Here is a 27,779-nt window from a genome sequence, read left to right on the forward strand (position 1 = left end):
TCAAGGGGCCATGAGGGAGGTTTTGTCTGATGGAGAAATTTCAGATTCAGGAAAAATTTCTCATCAAGCTGAACCTGATGTTGTGACATTTAAATTTAAATTAGAACATCTCCGTGCACTGCTTAAGGAGGTGTTATCTACTCTGGATGATTGTGACAATTTGGTCATTCCAGAGAAATTATGTAAGATGGACAAGTTCCTTGAGGTTCCGGTGCCCCCCCGACGCTTTTCCTATACCCAAGCGGGTGGCGGACATAGTAAATAAAGAGTAGGAAAGGCCCGGCATACCTTTTGTTCCCCCCCCCTATATTTAAGAAATTATTTCCTATTGTCGACCCCAGAAAGGACTTATGGCAGACAGTCCCCAAGGTCGAGGGGGCGGTTTCTACTCTAAACAAACGCACTACTATTCCTATCGAAGATAGTTGTGCTTTCAAAGATCCTATGGATAAGAAATTAGAGGGTTTGCTTAAAAAGATTTTTGTACAGCAAGGTTACCTTCTACAACCAATTTCATGCATTGTTCCTGTCACTACGGCAGCGTGTTTCTGGTTCGAGGAACTAGAAAAATCGATCAGTAAAGAATCTTCGTATGAGGAGGTTATGGACAGAGTTCAAGCACTTAAATTGGCTAACTCTTTTGTTTTAGATGCCGCTTTGCAATTAGCTAGATTAGCGGCGAAAAATTCAGGGTTTGCTGTCGTGGCGCGCAGAGTGCTTTGGCTAAAGTCTTGGTCAGCGGATGTGTCTTCCAAGACAAAATTGCTTAACATTCCTTTCAAAGGTAAAACATTATTTGGACCTGATTTGAAAGAGATTATTTCAGACATCACTGGGGGAAAGGGCCACGCCCTCCCACAGGATAGGTCTTTTAAGGCTAATAATAAGCCTAATTTTCGTCCCTTTCGCAGAAACGGACCAGTCTCTAATTCTGTATCCTCTAAGCAAGAGGGTAATACTTCACAACCCAAACCAGCCTGGAAACCAATGCAAGGCTGGAACAAGGGTAAGCAGGCCAAGAAGCCTACCACTGCTACCAAAACAGCATGAAGGGATAGCCCCCGATCCGGGACCAGATCTAGTGGGGGGCAGACTTTCTCTCTTTGCTCAGGCTTGGGCAAGAGATGTTCAGGATCCTTGGGCGCTAGAAATAGTTTCTCAAGGTTATCTCCTGGAATTCAAGGAACTACCCCCAAGGGGAAGGTTCCACAGGTCTCAATTATCTTCAAACCAAATAAAGAGACAGGCATTCTTACATTGTGTAGAAGACCTGTTAAAGATGGGAGTGATACATCCAGTTCCAATAAGAGAACAAGGAATGGGATTTTATTCCAATCTGTTCATAGTTCCCAAAAAAGAGGGAACATTCAGACCAATTTTGGATCTAAAGATCCTAAACAAATTTCTCAGGGTACCATCGTTCAAAATGGAAACTATTCGAACGATCCTACCTACTATCCAGGAAAATCAATTTATGACTACCGTGGATTTAAAGGATGCATACCTACATATTCCTATCCACAAGGAACATCATCAGTTCCTAAGGTTCGCTTTTCTGGACAAGCATTACCAGTTTGTGGCACTTCCATTTGGATTAGCCACTGCTCCAAGGATTTTCACAAAGGTACTAGGGTCCCTTCTAGCGGTTCTAAGACCAAGGGGCATTGCAGTAGTACCTTACTTGGACGACATCCTGATTCAAGCGTCGTCCCTGTCAAAAGCAAAGGCTCATACGGACATCGTCCTAGCCTTTCTCAGATCTCACGGATGGAAGGTGAACAAAGAAAAAAGTTCTCTGTCCCCGTCAACAAGAGTTCCCTTCTTGGGAACAATAATAGATTCCTTAGAAATGAGGATTTTTCTGACAGAGGTCAGAAAATCAAAACTTCTAAGCTCTTGTCAAGTACTTCATTCTGTTCCTCGTCCTTCCATAGCGCAGTGCATGGAAGTAATAGGATTGATGGTTGCAACAATGGACATAGTTCCTTTTGCACGAATTCATCTAAGACCATTACAACTGTGCATGCTCAGACAGTGGAATGGGGATTATACAGACTTGTCTCCGACGATTCAAGTAGATCAAAAGACCAGAGATTCACTCCGTTGGTGGCTGACCCTGGACAATCTGTCACAGGGAATGAGCTTCCGCAGACCAGAGTGGGTCATTGTCACGACCGACGCCAGCCTAGTGGGCTGGGGCGCGGTCTGGGAATCCCTGAAAGCTCAGGGTCTATGGTCTCGGGAAGAGTCTCTTCTCCCGATAAACATTCTGGAACTGAGAGCGATATTCAATGCTCTCAGAGCTTGGCCTCAACTAGCAAAGGCCAAATTCATAAGGTTTCAGTCAGACAACATGACGACCGTTGCATATATCAATCATCAGGGGGGAACAAGGACTTCCCTGGCGATGAAAGAAGTGACCAAGATAATTCAATGGGCGGAGGATCACTCCTGCCACTTGTCTGCGATCCACATCCCAGGAGTGGAAAATTGGGAAGCGGATTTTCTGAGTCGTCAGACATTCCATCCGGGGGAGTGGGAACTCCATCCGGAAATCTTTGCCCAAATAACTCAATTATGGGGCATTCCAGACATGGATCTGATGGCGTCTCGTCAGAACTTCAAGGTTCCTTGCTACGGGTCCAGATCCAGGGATCCCAAGGCGACCCTAGTAGATGCACTAGTAGCACCTTGGACCTTCAACCTAGCTTATGTATTCCCACCGTTTCCTCTCATCCCCAGGCTGGTAGCCAGGATCAATCAGGAGAGGGCCTCGGTGATCTTGATAGCTCCTGCGTGGCCACGCAGGACTTGGTATGCAGACCTGGTGAATATGTCATCGGCTCCACCATGGAAGCTACCTTTGAGACAGGACCTTCTTGTTCAGGGTCCATTCGAACATCCGAATCTGGTTTCCCTCCAACTGACGGCTTGGAGATTGAACGCTTGATTTTATCAAAGCGTGGGTTTTCAGATTCTGTAATAGATACTCTGATTCAGGCTAGAAAGCCTGTAACTAGAAAAATTTACCATAAAATATGGAAAAAATATATCTGTTGGTGTGAATCTAAAGGATTCCCATGGAACAAGATAAAAATTCCTAAGATTCTATCCTTTCTACAAGAAGGTTTGGAGAAAGGATTATCTGCAAGTTCTCTGAAGGGACAGATCTCTGCTTTATCTGTTTTACTTCACAAAAGACTGGCAGCTGTGCCAGATGTTCAAGCATTTGTTCAGGCTCTGGTTAGGATCAAGCCTGTTTACAGACCTTTGACTCCTCCCTGGAGTCTAAATCTAGTTCTTTCAGTTCTTCAAGGGGTTCCGTTTGAACCCTTACATTCTGTAGATATTAAGTTATTATCTTGGAAAGTTTTGTTTTTGGTTGCAATTTCTTCTGCTAGAAGAGTTTCAGAGTTATCTGCTCTGCAGTGTTCTCCGCCCTATCTGGTGTTCCATGCAGATAAGGTGGTTTTGCGTACTAAGCCTGGTTTTCTTCCGAAAGTTGTTTCCAACAAAAATATTAACCAGGAGATAGTTGTACCTTCTTTGTGTCCGAATCCAGTTTCAAAGAAGGAACGTTTGTTACACAATTTGGACGTAGTCCGTGCTCTAAAATTCTATTTAGAGGCTACTAAAGATTTCAGACAAACATCTTCCTTGTTTGTTGTTTATTCTGGTAAAAGGAGAGGTCAAAAAGCGACTTCTACCTCTCTTTCCTTTTGGCTTAAAAGCATTATCCGATTGGCTTATGAGACTGCCGGACGGCAGCCTCCTGAAAGAATCACAGCTCACTCCACTAGGGCTGTGGCTTCCACATGGGCCTTCAAGAACGAGGCTTCTGTTGACCAGATATGTAAGGCAGCGACTTGGTCTTCACTGCACACTTTTGCCAAATTTTACAAATTTGATACTTTTGCTTCTTCGGAGGCTATTTTTGGGAGAAAGGTTTTGCAAGCCGTGGTGCCTTCCATTTAGGTGACCTGATTTGCTCCCTTCCTTCATCCGTGTCCTAAAGCTTTGGTATTGGTTCCCACAAGTAAGGATGACGCCGTGGACCGGACACACCAATGTTGGAGAAAACAGAATTTATGCTTACCTGATAAATTACTTTCTCCAACGGTGTGTCCGGTCCACGGCCCGCCCTGGTTTTTTAATCAGGTCTGATGAATTATTTTCTCTAACTACAGTCACCACGGTATCATATGGTTTCTCCTATATATATTTCCTCCTGTCTGTCGGTCGAATGACTGGGGTGGGCGGAGCCTAGGAGGGATCATGTGACCAGCTTTGCTGGGACTCTTTGCCATTTCCTGTTGGGGAAGAGAATATCCCACAAGTAAGGATGACGCCGTGGACCGGACACACCGTTGGAGAAAGTAATTTATCAGGTAAGCATAAATTCTGTTTTTGCAGTTGATCCTCCTGTTTCCTCCACTCTCTTATTATTTTCTCAGTTGGAGGTGGCCCAAAATGTCTCTCTGCTGCTCTGTTTCCATGCTCCTTTGCATATTTTACTACCTCTAGTTTAAAAGGAATCTTATATGCTATTCTTTTCTGCTGTATCATCTTTGTAACTGTATGTACGGTAGAGGGTTTCTGCAAGAAAATACAGTGATGAAGCAACTGTCAGTAATGTACCAGTATCTCCAATGTTGAGTGCTGACCATTTGCGTTATCTCTGAGCATGGTCTTACCATAATTCAGAAAACACACTCTGGTGGCACAAATCAAATAGAATTGCATCCATATTAAAGAAATATTACGGTAAATAGAATTGCATCCATATTAAAGAACAGTAAGAATTTACAACTCTGCATCCTTCCCTCCTCCATGCCGCACAATCTCAGTATGCTTCCCTGCTTTTCACCCCTGCACTTGGCGATTTGGCTCCAGGGCACACACACATTCGCTCCATAAGACCTGTACACAGTGTGATTGTGTTCGGTGAATAGCAGTGTTTTATGGAGGTTTTTAAAGTTTGAAATGAAATACCGTAAAGCATCATGGATTTATACATACTGTAGATTTTGACTTCTGGACTTTCTGGGATATACGGTAGTGCGCTACGGCGAGGATACATTTTCCCGCCCCCACCCCGCCATGATTACCGGTACATACCATCCCCATTGCTAGTTAAAGGGATATGAAACACCATTGTTTTCCTTCATGATTCAGACAGAGTATGGAATGTTAAGCAAATTTCTACGGTAATTTACCGTACTCCTATTATCAATTTTTTTTTTTTCCAACGTATTTTTTCTTTTTATTGAGGTAAATTAAGTTGAGTACAAACATATTAAGGCAATAAAAGAGAAACAATCACATCTTTTTTGGTTACAACTCATATCAAGAACATCTGGTTACAACTCATATCAAGAACATCTGAGAAAGTATGTGACAAGACACAGAATACAATTAACAAAGTAGGCTGGGGCATATACTACAACATCATCTGTCATCAGCTCGACCCTGGACAAGAACAGTTTACCTCTTTATCAGGGCTGCTTTATATAACCTTCCCGGGTGTGATATCATACTCCACTCTTTAGCTCCCTGGGTGGAAAGACCTCTAACATCAATAAATAAAAGCTGGACAACCTATTATCAATTTTGTTTCTACTCTTGCTATCTGTATTTAAAAAGTAGCACTGTAAGGTTAGGAGCCGTCTCATTTTTGGTTCAGCACCTGAGTAGCTCTTGCTACCGTAATTGGTGGCTAAAATCAAACATACCGGTATACCGTATATAAATAAATAAAGGACTGTAATGTTTACGGTAACTACCGGTATATACCGGTAACATGTCATTAGGTGCCCTGGGGGGAACAATTTCTATTTCATGATGCCTGATGTGCCAAAGGGAGGGGGCTAACCCTAATTCTAATAGCCCTAACCCTAATAACCCTAAACCTAATAACCCTAACCCTAATAAACTAAACTCTAATAACCTAAACCCTAACCCTAATAACCCTAAACCCTAACCCAAATACCGGTAACCCTAACCCTAAACCCTAACCCTTAACCCTAAACCTAAACCCTAAAAACCTAAACCCTAACCCCTAACCCTAAACCCTAACCCCTAACCCTAACCGGCAGTGCCAATTTTTAAAACATGAAGGTTTTACAGTAAATTTACAGTCAATTCTTACCGGTATATACCGGTATAAATAAAAAAAAAAAAGGTTAGATCATTTTTTGGCAACATATGGCTCACCTGTTGCTTTCACAGTAGCACTAGCTGCAGATCCCCGGGCCTTTACACAGCAGCTTCCGGTTCACTCAGATCAGCCCCCAGGCTCCCGCAGACACTGTGCAGCACTTCCTCAATCAGAATCACAGATGACAGATACCAGTAACCTGCACCCGGCGCGCAGGAAGTGGAGCAGGACAGTGAAACCATTTACAGGTAGGTGATGTGACACCATCACAACTGTTAACCCTGCTGCTCTGACTACAGCAGAGTCTTGAGAAAGGCCCTTTTTGAGGGCAGAAACGCGTTGACATATTGGTAAGCATTACTTTAATCTTTACTTCATTCTCATATTGGATACACTATGTTGTGAATTTCTTTTTTTACAGGGACACTTTTTAGGATACCATAGGAGCAGCTGACAGGTGCTAGGATCCAATCAGCTACTTCAGCTACCACACTCAGGAATTTGGATCTGTTAAAGTAACTAACATTGGAAGGAATCAACTTCCTCACTTTCACCTTGCTTTTCATCACCCATTTTTTAGTTTTGATTGACTTATTTTTGTTCTTCACTAACATTTGTTGATCAACTTTTTGAACACTTTTTTGGATTATATTTAATTTTTTATGTTATTTCATATTGTGTATTTTATTTTTTTATTTTATTTTTTTCCATCAAATAATTTTTTATTATTTTTTCTCAAAAAGAAGAACAACAAAAACAAGAAATCAAATACTAACAGACAATAGACAAATCAGTTCAAGTGCATCAAAGAAACATAAGCAGAAGGTTTCTAATTTTTGACAGACAGTGAACACATATGTAGCTAATGTGATAAGCTGGTCAAAGGCTTATTAACGGTTTAAAACTCAAGAAAACGGTTGAGACAGTTTAACCTAGGACAGAAAGTGGTCACACAAGGAGGTATATTAGTCAAGCAGGTCACATTAAGCCAGACTACGTGGTGGGTTCCCCCCTAATGGTATTGTCAGTGTTTTGCTGTTCCCAGATGAAAATTATGTCTAAGATAACATCTTGCTTCCCTTTGTACGTATAGTACAGCTTTTCTAGATCTAACATGTGGCTCACTTCTTTTATCCACATATGATAGGTAGGGGGGGCAGTTTTTTTCCAGAACCTAGGGACCAAACGTCTGGCACAGCTAAGCATACAATGCAACAGTTTCTTTCGGTATAGGCAGGAGATTTTTGGGATGTCACTCAGTAGCACCAGGCTAGGGGTAAATGTGATTGGCATCCCCAGTACTCTGTCCACATGTCTGTTTATGTTGTCCCAGTAAGAGCTAAGAAGTGGGCAGGACCACCAAATATGTGAAAGTGTACCCACCCCTCCACAGTGTCGCCAACATAGGGAAGAGGAGTTAGGGAATATGCTTCGAAGGCTATGTGGGGTAAGGTACCACCTTGAAAGTAGTTTGTAATTCATTTTGACTATCGTTAGGGACAGAGAGGATTTTTTAGTTTCAGAGAAGATATGAAGCCTCAGTGAATTCTGTGTTTAGTTCCTTTTCCCATTTCGCAATAAATGTTGGTGTCTTATTAGGGAAGGAACCCCTAAGCAGTTTGTATATAATAGAAACATGGGATTTGGCAATAGTAGGAGATGTACACAGAGTTTCAAAGGGGGTCAGGGGTCTTACAAGGTCTGGCTTATATGTGCTAGTAGAAACAGCATGCCTAATTTGCAAATACGGGTACCATAAGTGAAAGGGGGCTCCCAGTTGTTGGTGTAAGTCCGCTTGAGTCTTAATAATTCCATTGTGTAATACTATGTGTGCCGGGACATTGGTAGGTATGCCTGAAATAAGTGGCGAAGGAAAGGTATGTGGTTGCAACAACAAGGGGTTGTTAAGTAAAGGGGTTAGGGGGGAGATCTGCGATGAGATCTGCTTCTCCTCGGATAGAAGTCTATCCCATATGTAGTGGTTCCCCCAAACGTCTGTTGGTCTGTGTTTACTAGGTATCCAACATTGGTCACCCAAATTCAAGCCACCTGCTAAGCAGGATTCTATTTGGGTCCAGGTTTTCCCAGCCGGGGAGTGCTTCCAGGCAACTATACGGGTCATATGGGCCGACTTGTAATAATTCAGGAGGTTCGGAGAACCCAGTCCCCCGTTCTCTTTGTGTAAGAATAAGGTGTTTCTAGCTACTCTGGATCTCTCATTGTCCCATATAAATGTGTCTAGCATTTTTTGTTGTCTTCTTAAATACTGCAAGGGGAGGTCTATGGGGAGTACTTGAAATAAATATAAGTACTTAGGGAGAAGGTTCATTTTTATAGCGTTAATACGCCCCATCCACGAAAGATGGCCCCTTTTGCTCCAGAGTTCTAATGACTTACTAGTTTCCTGTTGAAGTGGCATGTAGTTGAGGCTGAACAGCTCTGTATATGTAGGTGATATGTCAATCCCCAGGTAATGTATTTTATTCGTCATTTGGAATGAGGTGTGAGTCGAAATAAACTGTAGTTCTTCCTCCCTAAGGTGTATCGGCATTAACATTGACTTTCCCATATTAATAGAAAAATTTGAGACTGATTTATAATCTTCCAGTTCATGTAGGAGGGTGGGGATAGATATTAGCGGGGAGTGTATTGTAAATATAATGTCGTCCGCGTACAGAAGACATTTTTGGTGGATCTCCCCAAAGGAGACTCCACTAACAAGAGGGTTATTTCTGACTCGTACAGCCAGTACCTCCACCACTAAGGCAAATAGTAGTGGAGAAAGAGGGCACCCTTGTCGAGTGCCATTGTTTATATAAATTACTTGTGAGAGTGTGTTGTTTGCATTAACTCGCGCCGATGGGCTCGTATACAAAGATTTAATGCGGGATATTGAGGTATGTGAGAATCCAAACTTTGACAGGGTGGACCAGAGGAAGTCCCAGTCCACCCTGTCAAAAGCTTTTTCCGCATCTGTGGACAGTATGACTAGGGGTTTTACATTAGATGATGCAGAAAGTAAAGTGTGCAACACCCGGATGGTGTTGTCCTTAGCCTCTCTGCCCGGTATAAATCCGGTTTGATCCGGGTTCACCAGGAAGGGTAAGTATTTATTTATTCTGGTAGCGATCAGTTTGGCATATAGTTTAATATCTATATTTATTAGGGAAATGGGGCGATAGTTAGTTACTTCATCACAGGGTTTATTTGGTTTGGGGATAACTGAGATAGTAGCTTCCAGAAGGGATGGGGTCAATTGTCCATCTTGGTCTAAGGAATGATACATATTTAATAAAGGGGGACAGAGCAGGGACTTAAACTGATGATAAAATTTAGGTGTAAACCCATCGCGGCCTGGGGCTTTGCCTTGAGGGAGGTTTTTGATAGCTATCATAAGTTCTTGGGCCGAGAATTTCTCGTCTAATGCCTCGCAGTCCGACTCAAGTAGTGTAGGGAGTTGAATTTCGGATAAATAATCGTTAATTTTAGCAAGTTTGGACACTTTGTCTTGAGTTGGAAGGTTATACAGTGTAGAATAGTATTGGGCAAATTGGTTAACAATGTCAGCATTGGTGGTATAAGTTGTGCCCTCCTTATCTGTTATTTTATCTATAAATGTTTTGTAACGCTTCTTCTTCAGGGACCTAGCAAGGAGACGCCCTGCTTTATTGTTCTCAATAAAGAATTTTGATTTGGATGTTAAAGCCCGCATGTGGGCGTTCTTAATTAAGTATTGGTGTAACTCCTCTCTAGCTTGTTGAGATTTTTGTAGCAATATTGGGGACTGCGGGTTTTGCTTAAGTTCTCTTTCGCAGTTATTGTAGTTAGAGGTCAAAAGGTCGTATTGGGCTCTTCGTTGCTTGCGCTGTTTATGTGTATGTCCCATTATTACCCCCCTAATAAAGCACTTATACGCTTCCCAGTTGTTGGTTGCTGAGGTAGCTAAAGGATCATTAAAGGAAAAGAACTCGTCTGTCTTTTCAGCTAAGTCCTTCGTGATCAGAGGATCTAAGAAAATTTGGTCGCTCAGTCTCCAATTTTGTTGGTATTGTGGCTTAGCTGACCATTGGAAGCTAGAACATACCATACTATGGTCAGACCAAGCGGTGTGGTAGAGCCTGGATTCACATAGGGAGGAGAGCGTCTGTTGTTCGCAAAAAATATAATCTAAGCGGGTGTATGAGCGCTGTGGGTTTGAGAAGAATGTGAAATCCCTGGTAGTTGGGTTAGCCACTCTCCAGGAGTCAAATAGGGGCATGGCTCTTATGGCTTGCCAGTTAGCTTTTATTTGCGAGCTCTGCATGTAAGAACGGCCTGAGGAAGTGTCTAGCATGGGGCTCATTGGGAAGTTAAAGTCACCGCCCATGAATACCGGGCCTTTCGAGATGTCTAGGATTTGATTGATTACTTTGCGAAAGAATGGGGGTCTAGGGCGAATAGGGGCATATATATTTACTAGGGTAATGGGCCTGCCATAAAAAAGTCCTACTAGAATTAGTATTCGCCCGTCTGTGTCTGAGTGTTTGTCGAGTAATACAAATGAGGTGCCCTTTCTAAAGGAAATACACACGCCATTGTGCTTTGTCGGCCCTGAGCTTAGAAAGTGTTGATCATAGTGGAGCTGTGAAAGCTTGGGCTCATTAGTTTTTTTAAAGTGAGTCTCTTGCGTCATAATGATGTCGACTGTCTTTTTATAAAAATCATGGAATGCTATTGATCTTTTCTGTGGGGAGAGGAAGCCCTTTACATTTTGTGTGGCTATACGAAACTGGTTAGGTCTGTCTCGGTCTGTCAAGTATTTCTAGCTGCGAGTGTCACTATCAGTACAACAAGTGATGCAGATAGTTATGTGTGGTCGTAGTCTTCCTGCCACTGCCTGAACACAGATATATACTGATTCTTCAAGTACACTTCAAACAAACAAACAATTTAAACAAACAGTTCTCTAATACCTCCTACTCCTTGGACTACAATTTGAAGAGAGATTGAGGAAAGCAAAAGAAGGTCCAGAAATAGGGAGTAAAGAGTAAAGAGATGAGAGAGGGGGGTAGTAGGGTAGGGAAGCAACTAGGGAAGAGAAAGAAGAAGCAAGTTGGGTTAGAAAAGAGGTAAGGATTAAGTAGAGGGTGTAAGAGGGGAAAGAGCAGCATGACGGAGCTTCCCCTTCAGGCCAAGAACAGAAAGACACAGAAACAAATACAAGAACCCATATTCAGAACTAGAGCAGAGAAGTGCAACAATATAAATGTTTGAAACATGGTTAACTGTGGATTGAATAGACTTTTGGAACATTCAGTTACATAAAACATATAAATTTCAATGCAGGAGTCTTCTCATGTAACAGTGTCCATTAGCTTAAGTTCAAGTTCAAGTTCTTCACTGCAAGAGCTAGACTAACAAACAGTTAAATACTATTGCCTAGAAAAAACAAAACTTATCTGCTGAAAGTTTTTCACATGTAAATGTCACGTAGTTTAACTTCTACATTACATACTCACAACCTCCAGGAATGAAGAGAGTATTAGATTACTCTGAAAGTAACCTCGAAGGAGAGAGCTCCTTCTAGTCCTGTTCTTCTGTAGTGAGTGGGCATATTACAAATGCACCAGCTGTTTATGACTGGTGCTGGGGGGTACCGCCATGTTCTTCGCAAAACATAGAACCGTGGTAGAAAAAGTGCTTGTTTAAGCGGTAGCGACTGAAGTGTCAGGATCTGTATCTGTGCACAGCTTTTTCCCGTTCGTTCTGTCCACTACCTCGGACCAGAGTCGCCTCTGTGGCCTCGGCAGGTGTGTAGCATGGTCTTTTGGCTGTGGGACCGTTGCGTCCGGTGTAGGAATTTCGAGTAGTTTGCAAAAGTCATTCACTTTTTCTGGAGAGCTGCACTCATAGCGTTTGCCATTTTTAATGAGATGTAATGAGACAGGAAATCCCCACCTATAAGGGATCTTCAGTGACCGTAGATGAGAGGTGAAGTTGGAAAATCCTTTTCTAAGTTGTAATGTCCTGGCCGACAGGTCTTGATAGATTTGGATCTTGGCGCCCAAATAGGAAAAATGTGGTTGCGTTCTTGCCATCTTCAGGATTTTTTCCCTATCTTTGTAGCTCAGGAAGCACACTATAATGTCCCTTGGAGGTTGGTTATCATTCGGCTTCGGCCGTAGGGATCTGTGAGCTCTTTCCAGCGGTATGGGTTCAATCACCCGTTGATTGGAGATAGCTAAGGATTGGAACATATTTTGTAAATATTCCGATATATCTTCGCCCTTGATTGATTCGGGGATACCTCGAATTCGAAGATTATTTCTTCGCGCTCTATTCTCCACATCGTCGAGTTTGTTTTCCAAGTCAAGGATCTGTAACTGTTGTGTTTCTATGGAGTGAGACATGGCCGCCATATCGTTAATAATTTCCTCCCTGCCATCTTCTAGTGTTTCCACTCTATTTCCTAATTCATTCAAATCTTTTTAAGTTCAGCGCATTCAGCTTTGATACAGGTTTTCACCTGGTTGATCAGAGCCTCCATGGCTTTTAGTGTCACTGGTGCATCTGCGGGGTGTGAGTGTGATTTTGAAGGTGATCTCAAGGGCTGCAGTGTAGTGGAACTGTCAGACAGCTCCTCTTCTTCACTGGAGGCTTGGGGAATTTCACCTTTCTTTTTTGTGCTGTCGGTCTTTTTAAAGAAAGAATTTACAGCCCCTGAAGACAGGGTTGGTTTTGGAGGCTTGGTAGCTCTGCGTTGTGCCATAGTAAGGGGTTTGAAAGAGATCTAGTTGTCCTCTGCTGTATAATTATTTGGCTGACCAGAGTGTATCAGATTCGCAAATTATGCATTTACCTAGATTAGGTAGAGTAAGGCTAGACAGAGAGGGCTTGCAATGTTATGATAGAGATGTATACTTTATGCAGTTTTCAGCCCTGTACTGCGCCATTCATCTAAGAATTTAACCCCATGTTGATTAAAGGTGGGTGCTGGTATATGAGGGTGCTATTAACTTTATGTCTGCTATGTTCTCTTGCTTAAGATGGTGACTTCCACGTGGATGCTAAAGTGCGTAATTCATGCTCCTTACCGGACACTTGTGGGAGAGAGTTGGACGAGGTGCTGCATCTTTTCCTCCTCCGGTACACTTGTAAAGGGAGTGCAGGGTCTCCTGCTCCCGTTCAGATCTTTCAGCTCAAGCCCGGGTTGTACTTTAGGAGGGCTCCATTTGCGGCCTTTACCGCCGTCAAATTACTGGGTCCGGAACGTCAGCAAAAGCTTAAAAGTGAAGAGGACCGAGCCCCTCTCACCTTCCGATCACTCAACACATCAAGTTTGGGCACTTGTATGGGCTTCAATCGGCCCTAGAGAAAGCTCCGTCTCCACTGCTGTCGGAGCTCTAGTTTAGTGCGGCCATTCGGTACGCCCGCAAGCTCCGCCCCCCTGTGTATTTTATTTTTTATGTTATTGCCTATTGTGTATTTTATTTAATTATATCTTAACCTCACTGGATTAAGTAGCTAGCATTTTTATATCCATTTACACTCACTCACTATTTGATCGTATCTATACAATTATTTTGCTACCCCCCTTTTTTTGCACTGCAGTGCATTTTTCTATTTTTTGGAACACTATTTTTGAAACACTAATTTTGAACACTATTGTTTGTATTATTGTTTATTAGTTTTTTGCTTGATGCACTTGTTATAGTTGTACTTAGGCTAATTCTGTTTTATTAGTATACACTCTTATTCTGGTGTACCACTCACACTGATCACCTGTTATTACCTCTGTTTTTATTGTAATTATCAGCTTTGGCCCTTTGAGCCGCTTCTGTAAGATATTCCTGTATTTGTAATTTTATTTAATGTGCTTTTTACATTTTTTTATATATAGTCTTTTATTACTGATGCTTTTTAACATGGTTCATTAAATAATCTTCTTTTATCTCTCTGTGAGTATATTTATCCCTTGGCCTCTTGTTGGCGCTGTACTCACTTCTTACTACTTCTGACTACAGCAACTGCCAACAAAATTACCCGGTACCAGTATTATTACAGTAAGCGCAGGGCCTGCATTCACTCCATTATTATGGTAAATACCGGTAGCCTAAAAATGCAAGCACAGGGCCTGCATTCGCTCCATAAGAGGCACAGACATTTCTCCTTACTTTTGAGGGGGAAAAAGTGCGTCTTATGGAGCGAAAAATACGGTAACTGTGCTCTCTTAAGAACTATAATAAAAAAAAATTGGTGAGATGTGGAACTGTTTAATTAAAAACCCCTCACCAAAATACCAATGTGAAATGTCTTGGTGACCTCACAGGAGGTAAATTAAAATAATGAGAACAGCCCTCAAAAGGATCTTTTCTTTATACAGCAAATGTAACAAATTTAATAATTTATGAAAAATCTTGTGTTTTCCAGTAATTATTCTAATTTGCACACCAGGGCTGCGACAGTTAAACTATCATTATTTCTTATATTTTTGTATCAGGGAGCACAATAGGATTTAGTTATTTATTCTGTACTGTTCTAAAGAAATCATTGGCTAATCCTATTTTTAGTTGAGTGGAAGCGTATGGAGTTAGAGAGGGTTAATGGCATTACATTAGTTGCTATAGCAATCATTGTAATTCTCTTCAAACTGGACATCATGAGAAGACTTGCTTCCAGATCATATCCATCAAATGTTAGCTGTACATTTATTAAAAGTATATGTCGTGCCATTAAAGATAGAAGCAGATTTTAAATAAGTGTTGCAGAAGGCTAAACAAATCTTTTTTTTATAGTCACTTTTTGATATATTTTAGAATGATCATATTATTATAAGATCTAAAATGTAGCAAATGTGTTCATTATTTTTAGATAGCGGTACAATTAATAATCTTTATTTTTAATTATTATTTTTTGTAAAGTACTAGTATATGCTGATACTTTACTATTTTACTAGTTCCATATTAACAGTTTGCTGCTCATGGGAAATAAATCCATTTAAAATTTGTAATATAAAAATAATGCAGGTTTAAAGTGAGGGAAGTCACAACCTATTCATGATTTAAAACATGTCCTGGGTCTGGCAGAACTGAGCTCATGAATAATTCATATCAGAAGCGCATTTCCCCTGCAAGCTTGATGAATGAAATGGGGAAGGCTTTTGGAAAAGCTCAGCCCTTGTTCTTCCAGCGTTGTTCAGAAATCGTCATGAAATTAGAAAGCTAGGACAAGTTCTGAGAGACCCCAGGCATAGTATACTGATTATTGGGGGAAAAATTACACTGAGATCTATTGACTGCTACATTAAGCTCAGTGAGAGGCTGACAGCTGCAGTAAAGAGTTAAGCCTAAATGTTTGATGCCAAATGAATTAAAGTCTATTTTTGAACTCAGCGTTCAAGTACAGAAGGAATGGTCTCTGAAGGGAAAGGAGAGCAATGAACAATACCTCAGACAGTTGGTGCAGCACACCACGCATATTATATATGATGGGATTTGGTGATGATTGCAATTTTCCTGTAAAATGACTTGAAAAGAAAACAGAAAATGAATGTAAGTAAAAAAAATGGGTTCCTTTTACCATTTTCTTTTTTCACGGCTATGCTTAACAGTGACTTAAGGCTTGTATAGTTTTGTCTAGGTCTACATTTCCAAGTATTAAAAATATGTATATTTATTTAAAATGCAAAACCCACTGACTACATTTCTACATTAAACCTACAATCTTTGAAATAAAATGCATGTTCATGTATAATGGGAAAAAAATACAAAACCCAATTGCATGCACGTAACTTTGTAAAGGAATATGAACTGTTTTTATATGTAAAGCTTACGGAATAGACAGTTTATGTGAGTACAAAAATAGGCATAATGCTACAGCTTTTTTTGTTAATGCAAAGGCTATTTGCTAATCTCAACATATATTCTCAACTGCATAAGCAAAATCCTGCCCCCCCCCCCAGGTTAATATTGTTCTGTTTTTCATAATTTTCCATATTTATATGGGTAACAAATGAGGGCTGGAAGTATGTGTGAGTGACAGTGTAGGCATAATTTTCTGTCTGTCTGCTTGTAAGTAAAAAGATCAGACTTAACTTAGGAAAGCTTATTGTGAACTCCTGGGTTTCATTTACGATCGTGGAATCCATTATGACCTAGTTCAGTGTCAACCCTGATATGAGAACATTTAAATATACCTTAGTACTAACTTGTGTGATGGGTGAAAATATGAAGCTATTTTAATATAATATAGACTGGTATAATAATAATATTAATAATAATAAGATAAACCTTTAGTTCAGCACCATTCATTTGGTATGCAGTATATTTTACAAATATACAAATATTTACAAACATACAGTATATTTTACAAACAAGTAAAAAGTTAGACTCTTTTTAACATTGTAAAACCTACGATATTGTATTAAAGGTTGAGTGACTTTCATTTAACATTAACACATGAAAAGGATGATTCAGGTTGAAATAGAAATATAATTGGCTCCTCTGATTAAAAAATAATGTTTTTTTCTGTATATATTACCCAAAAGTTCATTTTCTTGTCACTTTTTGTAAATGTAAGTTATCAGCATAGGGATGTTGGGGATGTGCTGGGTTTTTACTGTATATTGTCTGTGAGACAGCAGCTAATGGCAGCAATCAGGCACTGACTGAATTTCAAAACTTATCAAAAGAACATGGTTTAATCAGAAGTCTCCTGCAACACTGTAGTACTAGTAATTTATTTATTCTGTTTGAGTGGAATTCAAGCAGGGATTATAAATATCTCCTAAACAATTTGCTATATTAGGAATAATAAAAAGGCCATTCCAAGTTGTATTTCACTTATATTAGTAAATAAATGAGAAACAAATAGGCCCCCTAATGATGTAGCACTTAGATCCCATGACAGTGGTATGAAATTGCCTTATGTCTATACTTTATAGAAAATACTTGATGGCCTAAGTTTTTCTCTGTAGTCAAATTCTGTGTTTGTAGGTGACTATAGCTCAGACCTTCTGAGGCTTACAGCACTGCTATTTGTTTGCCAGGCATAAACTGAAAATAAAAGGAGCAAAATATAAGAATATTGCCGGTGATTATGTAGGAAAACATGATTTGGTACAGGGATGGGCGAATGTTTCTAAAAATTCAAAATTTAAAATGAATTTTGATACATTTGCTCGTTCTAATTGAATTTATAATGTTTTTATAACATTCTAACATTCTATTTTCGAATTTTCGTTTTCAAATTTTTCAATAACATTCGTAAATATTCGTTCGAATAATATAATGTTTAGCTATGTATTTTATATCACATTCAATTTTGAAATGTAATATTCGAATGTCACATTCAAATTCGAAATAGTATTTCTAGTCTACAACTGTGTTGTATAAATGTAATATTCGAATTAGAATGTGACATTCAAATTCAAATGTAGCATTCAAATTCAAAATAGTATTTCTAGTCTACAACTGTGTTGTATAAATGTAATATTTGAATTTGAATGTCAAATTCGAATTTGAATGTAGCATTCCAATTCAAAATAGTATTTCTAGTCTAAAACTGTGTTGTATAAATGTAATATTCGAATTCTAATGTGACATTCAATTCAATTCGAAAGTGACATTAGAAAAATGTAAATAACATTCGATAATAGAATTTTTAAGAACATTCATTCTTATCAACATTAGATTATGTAAATTGAATGTAAATTGAATTTCTACAATAACATTCATTCTAACAATCCCTACCTTGGTCTATATGATGTAAAAATATGTTTGTTTATATCTGGACTTGTCTGCTAACTAGGGTTGTCACCTTTTTTGAGAAAACTAAATCTGTCATATTTATTAGTATACATTTGCATAAATAATTATACAGCATATGTCCGTAACTAACACTGCTAGGACTGATAATTTGTTTACAATTACATTTAAATACACTTAGCACAAGTTTCATTATGACAGGGCCTTTATTTATATATTTATTCTTTATTTTCTACATTCACCCAAATCTTCAAAATGCCAGCTGGGTAGCAACTCTGCCACCAACTCACTGGTTATCCCAAAAGGAATTAATCGTATTGATTTATTTGTAATGATTTATCACACCAATAAATAGTTTACTGTTGGTTATCTGTAAAGTATATTTTATTGAAGGTATTTTGCAGAACCTGATTTCTCATTAATGGCCCTATGATCTAAAGCTCTCTGCTCTGATGAGATTATTTAAGACATCATGTCAGAATTGTGAGGTCCCTCAAACAGTTTTAAAAAGGAGAATTTTACTTTGAGAGCTGTTTATTTCAATATCCAGGTTCTGGATGTAAACAACAGACATTACAATATTTTTTGCCAGTTTTTGAACATTCGGCCCTAGGTAACACATTCAACTACCTAGAGGGCCCTTATTTACAAAGAGTGCTGGTAAAGTAATGGAACTTTATAATAAATCCAACTATAACATATTCTGAGTAATGTATAGATTGCAAGCATTCTAATCCTTCTGTCTCTGTCTAACAAAGTGCTAATCCTCATAAAATTATTTTATTTTATCATGGATGATTATATATGCCACCAGTATATATTGGGTTCTTAAACACTAGGTTCCCATTTTTTCTGTTGTGTGTAGCAAACAGTTGTGTTTATGTACACTGTGCGCTAGATTACAAGTGCGGCACAAATGTTTTTGTGCTAGCGCAATCGCGATTTCACAGCCCATTTTCAATCGGCTGATATTACAAGTTCAGATAAATCTTACGCTTCAATCCTTTCAGCGATATAAGAGCTGTGGTAAACTGTTTTCCAAAAATAAAAAGTTGCACAAAGCACAACAAAAATACATTACAAAGTACACTTTCACTCATAAATAAACTGTTAACCTCTAAACCGCCATCTCCCCACATCACAAAGTAACTAAATAAACTGATAACACCAAAACCACCATCCCCCAATATCACAAACACTAAATAATACTACTATTTATATTAAATCCATTACTAATCTATGTTATTGGAAGCCAAGGAGTTATTAAGGACTGTGTGTTATCACCAAATTGTTAATCATGGTGTTGTTGCTAGCAATTAATAGGTTAAGTCATTGTGAACATTTAAAGGAAAATAAATATTAAACATTGCAAGTATATTACAATCATGTGAGTAAACCTTGTGGGATATAACCAATATAATGTGATGTGCTTTATGACGGGACATGCTGTTTTAGAATAATAGTCCTTCTTAAAGGGACATTGAACCCATTTTTTTATTTAATGATTAAGATAGAGCATGGCTTTCTAATTTACTCCTATTATCAATTTTTCTTCGTTCTCTTGCTATCTTTATTTTAAAAGCAGGAATGTAAATCTTAGCAGCCAGCCCATTTTAGGTTCAGCACCATGGATAGCGCTTTCTTATTGAAGGCTTACATTTACTCACCAATAGGCAAGCATAACCCAGGTCGCAACCAAAAATGGGCCGGTGTTCTGTTCTATATTCTGACTATGTTAAGTTTTCCTACCTACGTCACTTAGAAGGCCAAGCTTACAATAAACTTGAGAAGACAAAGTGCACGTATGCGCTCATTGCCGTAGTCGAAATATCATATTACAACCCTCCTACAATAAACTTTAAAATTACACTAAATAACATGCATGCGCTCACTGCCGCAGTTGGCAAATGTTACAGAAATGGTCCGTACACAATTTTGACACTAGCTTGAGACATCAAAATCCCATTGACAAAAAAAGTATTTTATCTCCATTATCTAAAACTACCCTTTCCAACCTTGAAGATCAACTATAGATGGTAATACTAGCAGATAGCCTAATATTACGGTAAAGCCTTCAAGTAATTACAGATACCTCCTGCATTGAAGCTTCTTTTACATATATGTTTTTAAATGTTACTATTTCAGTACTTTTCATTATAGGAAGCCTTTTCGTTCACTTATTTAATCAAACAAATCCATTATTTCATCAAACAAATCCATATCATAACTGTGACTATGAAGCCTTTTTTTTGCACTGTTATTTCAATGTCCCCAGCTAGTGCCAAAATTATGGACGCACCGGTTCTGTAATATTTGCTGACTGCGTCAGTGAGTGCATGCGTGCTCTTTAGTGTAATTTGCAAGTTTATTGTAGTAACAATTTTTGTAGTAAGTTTATTGTAGTAACAATTTTTGACTGCGGCAGTGTGCGCATGCATGCACTACAGTCTTTGCTATTTTTTTGTAGGCGTGGCTTTAGGTAGCGGTCGGAGAACATAACAAAACACCGGCTCCTATACATCACATTCCTGCTTTTTAAATAAAGATAGCAAGAGAATGAAGAAAAATTGATAAAAGGAGTAAATTTGAAAGTTGCTTAAAATTGCATGCTCTATCTAAATCATGAAAGAAAAAAAATGGGGTTTCGTGTCCCTTTAACTGTAAACTCAAGTGAATAGCTTTTTTCCAACCTCATGTTTCATGTGATTGTTTATATGCAATAGCTAGTTAAACAGCTATTTGTGTGATATGTGTATGTGTTTATATGTCTTTCTGTATGAAACATTAATATTTTATGGATTTTAAAAGGACATAAAAGTGCAACAATAAAGTGGTATAATGTACAGTTAGAATATGTTATTATTGCACTGTTGCATGCATATAATTTTGTGTTGCATAGTAAGTTCCAAAGCCACAAAGCACTACTGAGACTTGCTGAGCCAATGACACACACAGTGACACACACACACACACAAGAATCTCATTCTATCACGGATCTGTGAATTGTTAGTTTTGCTTACAAACAATATGTAAGATTGGCAGCTTATTCATTCTTTTTCCAAGTAAACCAAAACAGCTGAGCTGAGAAGCAGCTTAAAATAGCTTGGCATATGAGAAACAGAATATATTTTTTAACAATTACAGTTACAGTAGTTTTATTCAAAAATAAACTGGAGAAATGGAGGTTCCCAAGATGTTTGTCAAAGACAAGTTGTAAATGCTCTCTCAAAAGATAGCAACCTTACCCTCATAGGGTGTAGTAGTACTCATCTGACATTTCACAAATTGACATAATCTGATTCTGAAGGACAGAAGGGAACATGCTGCATACAGAATATTATTCAGTCCCCTGCTACAAAGAAGCACCATTGGTTTGCTGTTGAAAAATACATTTGAATCCTGGGTACGTAGTACCAGTGGTGAAGCAGCCAACATATTGGTCTCTGTTCTCCAGTGACAGAGACTTAAGAAACATTGATTTTTGCTGATTGCCCATATTTAATTGGGGCAGCACATTATTTTTGTTACAGTTTAAAATGTTGGATGTTAAAACAGACTGTTGTGGGTGTAGTGTGCCATCCCAAAACCAGCTACAGCTTTGTATATTATAGATTAGACAGGGTATAAGAAATTGATCATCTCCTGATCAGGAGGTGCACTACCCTTCTGTTCTGTGGTATTTTGTTAGTACGCAATGCATGGGTGTTCTTTTATCTAGTAGCTTAGTTATGGTGAAGGTACCAGATAAATAATAAAAAAAATAATTAGTCAGCTGTATAGAATACATTTTCTCTGTATCTAGGTGCTTGTATAAAAGCCTATGACATTAACTGTAAACCAAAAGGCAATTGTGGACTAAACTATGTTGGTGGCTTGAAATTTATGGTGACATGACCTTTATCTTTAATAAGAAAGTAACAAGACCAGAACATGGATTTTTGAATTGATTTATTTTCAGCTTACAGAAAGACAAATTATTAGTATTCTAACATAAAATGTATAAATGTTATTGTGACAACTAATATGGTTCTCTCTACAAATTACCGCAGATTAAACACAACATGTTTTCACTTCAACAGTAAAATTTAGCAATAATGTGAAAACAGTATGAAGTACAATACCGTAAACGAAAATACTGGTTGGTTTCATGTCATTCTTTCATTTACTGCTAATTCTCTAACTATAAAATTACGTTTTCAGCATAAAACATATTAAGTAGTTTATTTAACATGTTTTTAATTGAATGTGCAGTACTAAAAGATAACTATTTTTATTAAGATTTTATTTGTCATTATTGTGTTGCTTTTTAATACCTATAATGTTTTAATTTAATTTAAAAAATTACTTGTTCCCCATTGACAGTCTCATTATTTTGCTTTTATATTATTTTTTATTCAATTACAGTTGTAGTTCTGCAGAGGCCTAATGTGATATGTGTAGGCTGCTTAAATGATTCGGAATTTTATTATTTATTTTTGTAAATATTCTTGAAAACTTAGACAATGGATGTTTACAAAATGTAAACCAATCAATTTGGTCAAATTCACCAGATTAAAAAAAAAAGGTATGTTATATGGCTATTGAAAGACGCCGCTCGCCGACATTGCCACCACTATAATAAAGCTATTAGCTCCTATTCCGCCGCTCCCCGACATCGCCACCACTATATAAAGTTATTAACCCCTAAACCTCCGGCCTCCTACATCGCAAAACACTAAATTAATCTATTAACCCCTAAACCTAACACTCCCCCTAACTTTAAATTAAAATTACAATATAACTCTATTTAAATACTGTAAATAAAAACTTACCTGTGAAATAGATATAAACCTAACATTAAACTATAAATTAACCTAACATAACTAATCTAATAAAATAAAAAATACTACCAATTTAAATATCTAAATTACAAATTTAAAAAACCTAACACTATGAAAAAAATGAAAAAATCTAAATTACAACTAAAACAAAACAAATCCTACGAAAAATTAAAAAAAATTTAAGTTTACCAAAAATAATTAACACTAAAATCACAAAAAAATTAAAAATAAGAGTACAAAAAAATAAACATAATTATCAAAAATAATAACAATTACACCTAATCTAATAGCCCTATTAAAATAAAAAAGTCCCCCAAAATAAAAACACCCCCTACCCTACAATAAACTACCAATAACCCTTAAAAATGTCCTTTTGTAGGGCATTGCCCTAAAGAAATCAGCTCTTTTACCTGTAAAAAAAATGCAAAGTCCCCCCCAACAATAAACCCCACCACCCAACCAACCCCCAAAATAAAAATCCTAACTCTAAAAAAACTTAAGCTACCCATTGCCCCTAAAGGGGCATTTGTATGGGCATCGCCCTTAAAAGGGCATTTAGCTCTTTTCCATTGCCCTTAAAAGGACATTCAGTTATTTTTTCAAGCCCTAATCTAAAAAAAAAACCCACCCCAAAAATAAAAAAACAACCTAACACTAACCCCAGAAGATCTACTCATGGTTTCTGAAGTCTGGACATCCATCTCCATACAGGCAGTGAGGTCTTCATCCAGGCGGCGAGGTCTTCATCCATCCCGGGGGCGTCTTCTATCTTTATCCCGGCGGTGTGGAGTGGAGCCATCCTGGAAGCTGATCCCATCCTGCACGGAGCATCCTCTTCATATGGTCGCCGCAGTACACTGAAGTTGAATGCAAGATAGCCGTCTCAAAATGATGTCCCTTGCATTCCTATTGGCTGATTTGATAGGATGAGAGCTACTGAAATCCTATTTGCTGTTCAAAACATAGGATGGGGGTTGGTTGGGTGGTGGGTTTTACTGTTGGGGGGACTTTGTATTTTTTTACAGGTAAAAGAGATGATTTCTTTAAGACAATGCCCTACAAAAGGCCCTTTTAAGGGGTATTGGTAGTTTACTGTAGAATAGTGGGTGTTTTTATTTTGGGGGGCTTTTTTATTTTTATAGAGCTCTTAGATTAGGTGTAATTGTTTTTTATTTTTGATAATTGAGTTTATTTTTTTTTTAATCTTACGCGTAGATTTAGAGTTCTGTGTTAGCCGTCAAAGCAGTGTTAAGGGGTCCTAATGCTGCTTTTTACCGCCCGCTGGTATTTAGAGTCAGTCAGGAAAGGGTCTAACGCTTACTTTCCAGCCACGACTTTTCCATACCACAGATCCCCTTGCGCCAATTGCGTATCCTTTCTTTTCAATAGGATCTTCCTAACGCCGGTATTTAGTGTCTTGGCTGAACTAAGCGTTAGAACTCTAACGAGAAAACTCCAGCCGCAGAAAAAAGTCAGGAGTTAAGAGCTTTATGGGCTAACGCCGGTTTATAAAGCTCTTAACTACTGTGCTCTAAAGTACACTAACACCCATAAACTACCTATGTACCCCTAAACCTAGGCCCCCCACATGTTGATAAATGTATCAACCCCTAAAGCTAAGTCTAACCCTAACCCTAACACCCCCCACTAAGTTAAATATAATTTTTTTTTTTTTTTTTTATTGAGGCAAAGTTTTTGGCATACATAGTAAATTATTACAGCATTATACAGTTATAGGGTACATGCTATAAAGCACAGATTCAAAAGAAAATCATATGTAAGAAACACCAACTTTTACAACAAAAATGTATAACCCTAATTGCATATTAGAAATGCATATGCAGCGAGCGATATCTTCTGACTACATGATAAAAATTAGCAAATTAAATATTAGCTGTAAAAACCAAGACAATTTAAGAAAAAAAGACATGCCAATAAGAAGAGTTAAGTCCTCTATTCCATTCAAGAGGTCTCTCATGGACCCCATACCTTATAGGATAATGACATTTACAGAGGACTACGTGGTGCAGATGAGACCACTTGTGGATCTCATTGATGGGACCTCAAATTTTAGCAATAATATACCCCTTTATAAAGTAGGACTGCTAAATACGCAGCTCCCCATATTGAAATATACCGGCCTCTCTTGGACCGCTGTTCACTAAGAAAGATTAGAAAGGGGGCTTGAGGGGAAAAGAATGAGAGGGCCACTGCCGGACCCATTAACTAGAGTTAGAAGAGATAATGATAATGATAAGGGAACCATCAATGTTAATTAAATAAACAGATTTAAAATATAAAACCTAATATTGCTCTAGAGGGGCACGGCAAAGAAAACAATGGAGAAAAACACAGTAATATATACTTTTAGACATACACCCAAGACCTGCAAATAAACAGTTATTGATGAGGATACACTAATATACAGATCTACACTTATCTCACAGATGCACCATTTTAGAGAACAGTGGGGGTGCCAGAAAGCAGTGTAATGGCCATTCTCATGAGTAGGTTAAGACATATCTATATTAAGATTGGCAGTCACTAGGTTAATATGAGGGTACGCTGACCCGGCCGCAGCCTGCGCACCACTAGGAAAGGTTGAGTTATAGTGACTCTTTAATAGGCCTTGTCTACTGAATAAGATAATCAGGTTACCAATACGCATCCAAGTGTTGTACAATAGGTATGACTGTTTAGGGGATCAGTCTAAATTGCCCCAAGCTTTCTCACCGCAGTGAGGTATAAATGGATAAATACAGATGAGGTTCTGAATGGGAACGTAAACCAAGTCCAGCTAGGGAATATGGGTTAAAATGATGCAGTTCTACTTATTAGTGTGATTGGGTGTATTTCACAAAGGATTGTGTGAAGGTCTCCATAGCTAGGGGTTGTGTGGTGTTAGAGCTTTATACATACTGCCTGTTATATGTTAGCACTGTAATATTTAAATATTGATGGACTTGCTCATGTTTGGTTATGCAGTTGCTTGCTTGTAGAGACATAGGAGACTAATAATATCATGCATTCATAAATACATACTTATCCACAGAGGGTAACCAAATAGATGGCAAATTACAATCTGATCTCAATAATTGTTATAACAAGGTATATCTACCAAGCGGCATAGATGTGGCTTAGGTACAGGAAACAACATTAAACACGATAGTCTAACTATGGTTGCCGAACAGCTCATAGCAGTATAGCACAAAACATGTGGCTGACAAAAAAAGAGAAAAGTCTGTTTAAGTTAAAAGCGCAAAAGAAGAAATAGGCATATATGAGAGCTAAATGTCCGGGGGAATGGCTTTAAGCGCTTAATAACTACCACAAAGTTTCAAACCGGGAGTAATCATGTATATGGTAGTGTATATAGCCATGTAAGATCAAAGCCAAGAGATAAAAGAAACTACTTATCTTAAAGAACGTTCGCCAAGGCGTGAGTCTCTGAGAGTAAAAAGCAACATTTTCTGAGGTGGAGTTTGTGAGTATTCTCTGTCAATTATGCCCCCGGCATCAGATGCAAGAGAGGGGAACTGTCACCTCCTGATGAAGAGCCGTTACCTATCCCACTCCCAGTCGTATGATTAGGTGTGCACTAGCTGGATGCTGGAGCTCTTTATGGTATCGTTGCTTGCCAGGAGCGGCCAGGGCTTTGCGGACATACGTATTTCTCTGAGACCCAGACACATAGTAGCACCCTATGTCATCCGCCTTGTTGGTGCTCACAAAAAGGAAATTCCGGCAAGCAGGGCTGGCCACCATCTGTAGGTAGGGTAAAACCGAGACTGGGACCTCAGTCGGGTCCCCTGTCTGCCTCCCACCACCGTAAGTCACAATAGGGCTGTAGTTGCGCTTGAGAGCAAGCGCATCTCTGCTGTTAGTCACAGGCTGCAATGTGGCACTACCGCGATGCACAAAAAGTCCTCGGTCAGCATCAGATTGTGGTGTAAGCGCCTGGGCGCTCATTGATGTAAAGTCAGTTCTTTGATGTGCTGTCTCCGTTGGTAGAGAGCTAATATGATGGTCTTGATGCAAGTCATTCTTTTTAGATGACCGGGCAATATGTATAGATCCTGGATGTAGGCTTTCAAAGTGATGATCCAGTAACTGCTTCACCTCGCCTTCCCACTTAGCCAGAGCCTCCATCTCTTGACCACTTGCTAGGCCTCTGAAAATGTTAGAATAGATGGTTCCCTTTTATTAGAATCTCAGATGTGGTAGTTAAAAACTACTTTGTAACCCAGAGTCTGGGGGGGGGGGATATATGCGGCAGCCCCAGACACGCGGTAGGCTAATTATGGCTCAAATCTATAGCCGCTAGACAATTTCAAGGCCGCGTGGCTTTCCAAAGAGCATAGGTCAGGATTACTGTCGGAAATCAGCTCTGTAATCTTGCTAGAAGGAAGATATAGATGTGTTCCTCCGAATGAGTGTAAATGACTGAGTAAAGGTATTAAAGCACATAATAAAACAAATTTGAGATCAGGAGCTTCATGTAGACACGTCCTGCCGCTTTGGAAGTTGGCTCCGCCCCCGTTAAATATAATTTTAATATAACAAAATAAATTATTTCTTATTAAATAAATTAATCCTATTTAAAGCTAAATACTTACCTGTAAAATAAACCCTAATATAGCTACAATATAACGAATAATTATATTGTAGCTATTTTAGGATTTATATTTATTTTACAGGCAACTTTGCATTTATTTTAACTAGGTACAATAGCTATTAAATAGTTATTAATTATTTAATAGATACCTAGTTAAAATAATTACCAAATTACCTGTAAAATAAATCCTAACCTAAGGTACAATTAAAACCTAACACTACACTAGCAATAAATAAATTAAATAAATGAACTACAATTACCTACAATTAAATCAACTAAACTAAATTACAAAAAAACCCCACTAAATTACAAAAAAAAAAAGATTACAAGAATTTTAAACTAATTACACCTACTCTAAGCCCCCTAAAAAAATAACAAAGCCTCCCAAAATAAGAAAATACCCTACCCTATTCTAAAAAAAAAAGTTAACAGCTCTATTACCT

General features: G+C 38.5%; 1 protein-coding gene across 1 annotated transcript in view; it reads left to right on the forward strand.

Moving 5' to 3' along the window:
* Nucleotides 1-15,374: 15,374 nt before the first annotated feature.
* Nucleotides 15,375-27,779, forward strand: part of SCHIP1 (schwannomin interacting protein 1) — a 258,184-nt gene continuing 245,779 nt past the window's right edge. Inside the window, exon 1 of the mRNA XM_053710098.1 lies at nt 15,375-15,687. Coding sequence (XP_053566073.1) covers nt 15,682-15,687 — 6 coding nt within the window. The 5' untranslated portion in view covers nt 15,375-15,681. The remainder of the gene's footprint in view (nt 15,688-27,779) is intronic.

Source organism: Bombina bombina, chromosome 4 (assembly GCF_027579735.1).
Source record: "Bombina bombina isolate aBomBom1 chromosome 4, aBomBom1.pri, whole genome shotgun sequence".
Classification (NCBI taxonomy): Eukaryota; Metazoa; Chordata; class Amphibia; order Anura; family Bombinatoridae; genus Bombina; species Bombina bombina.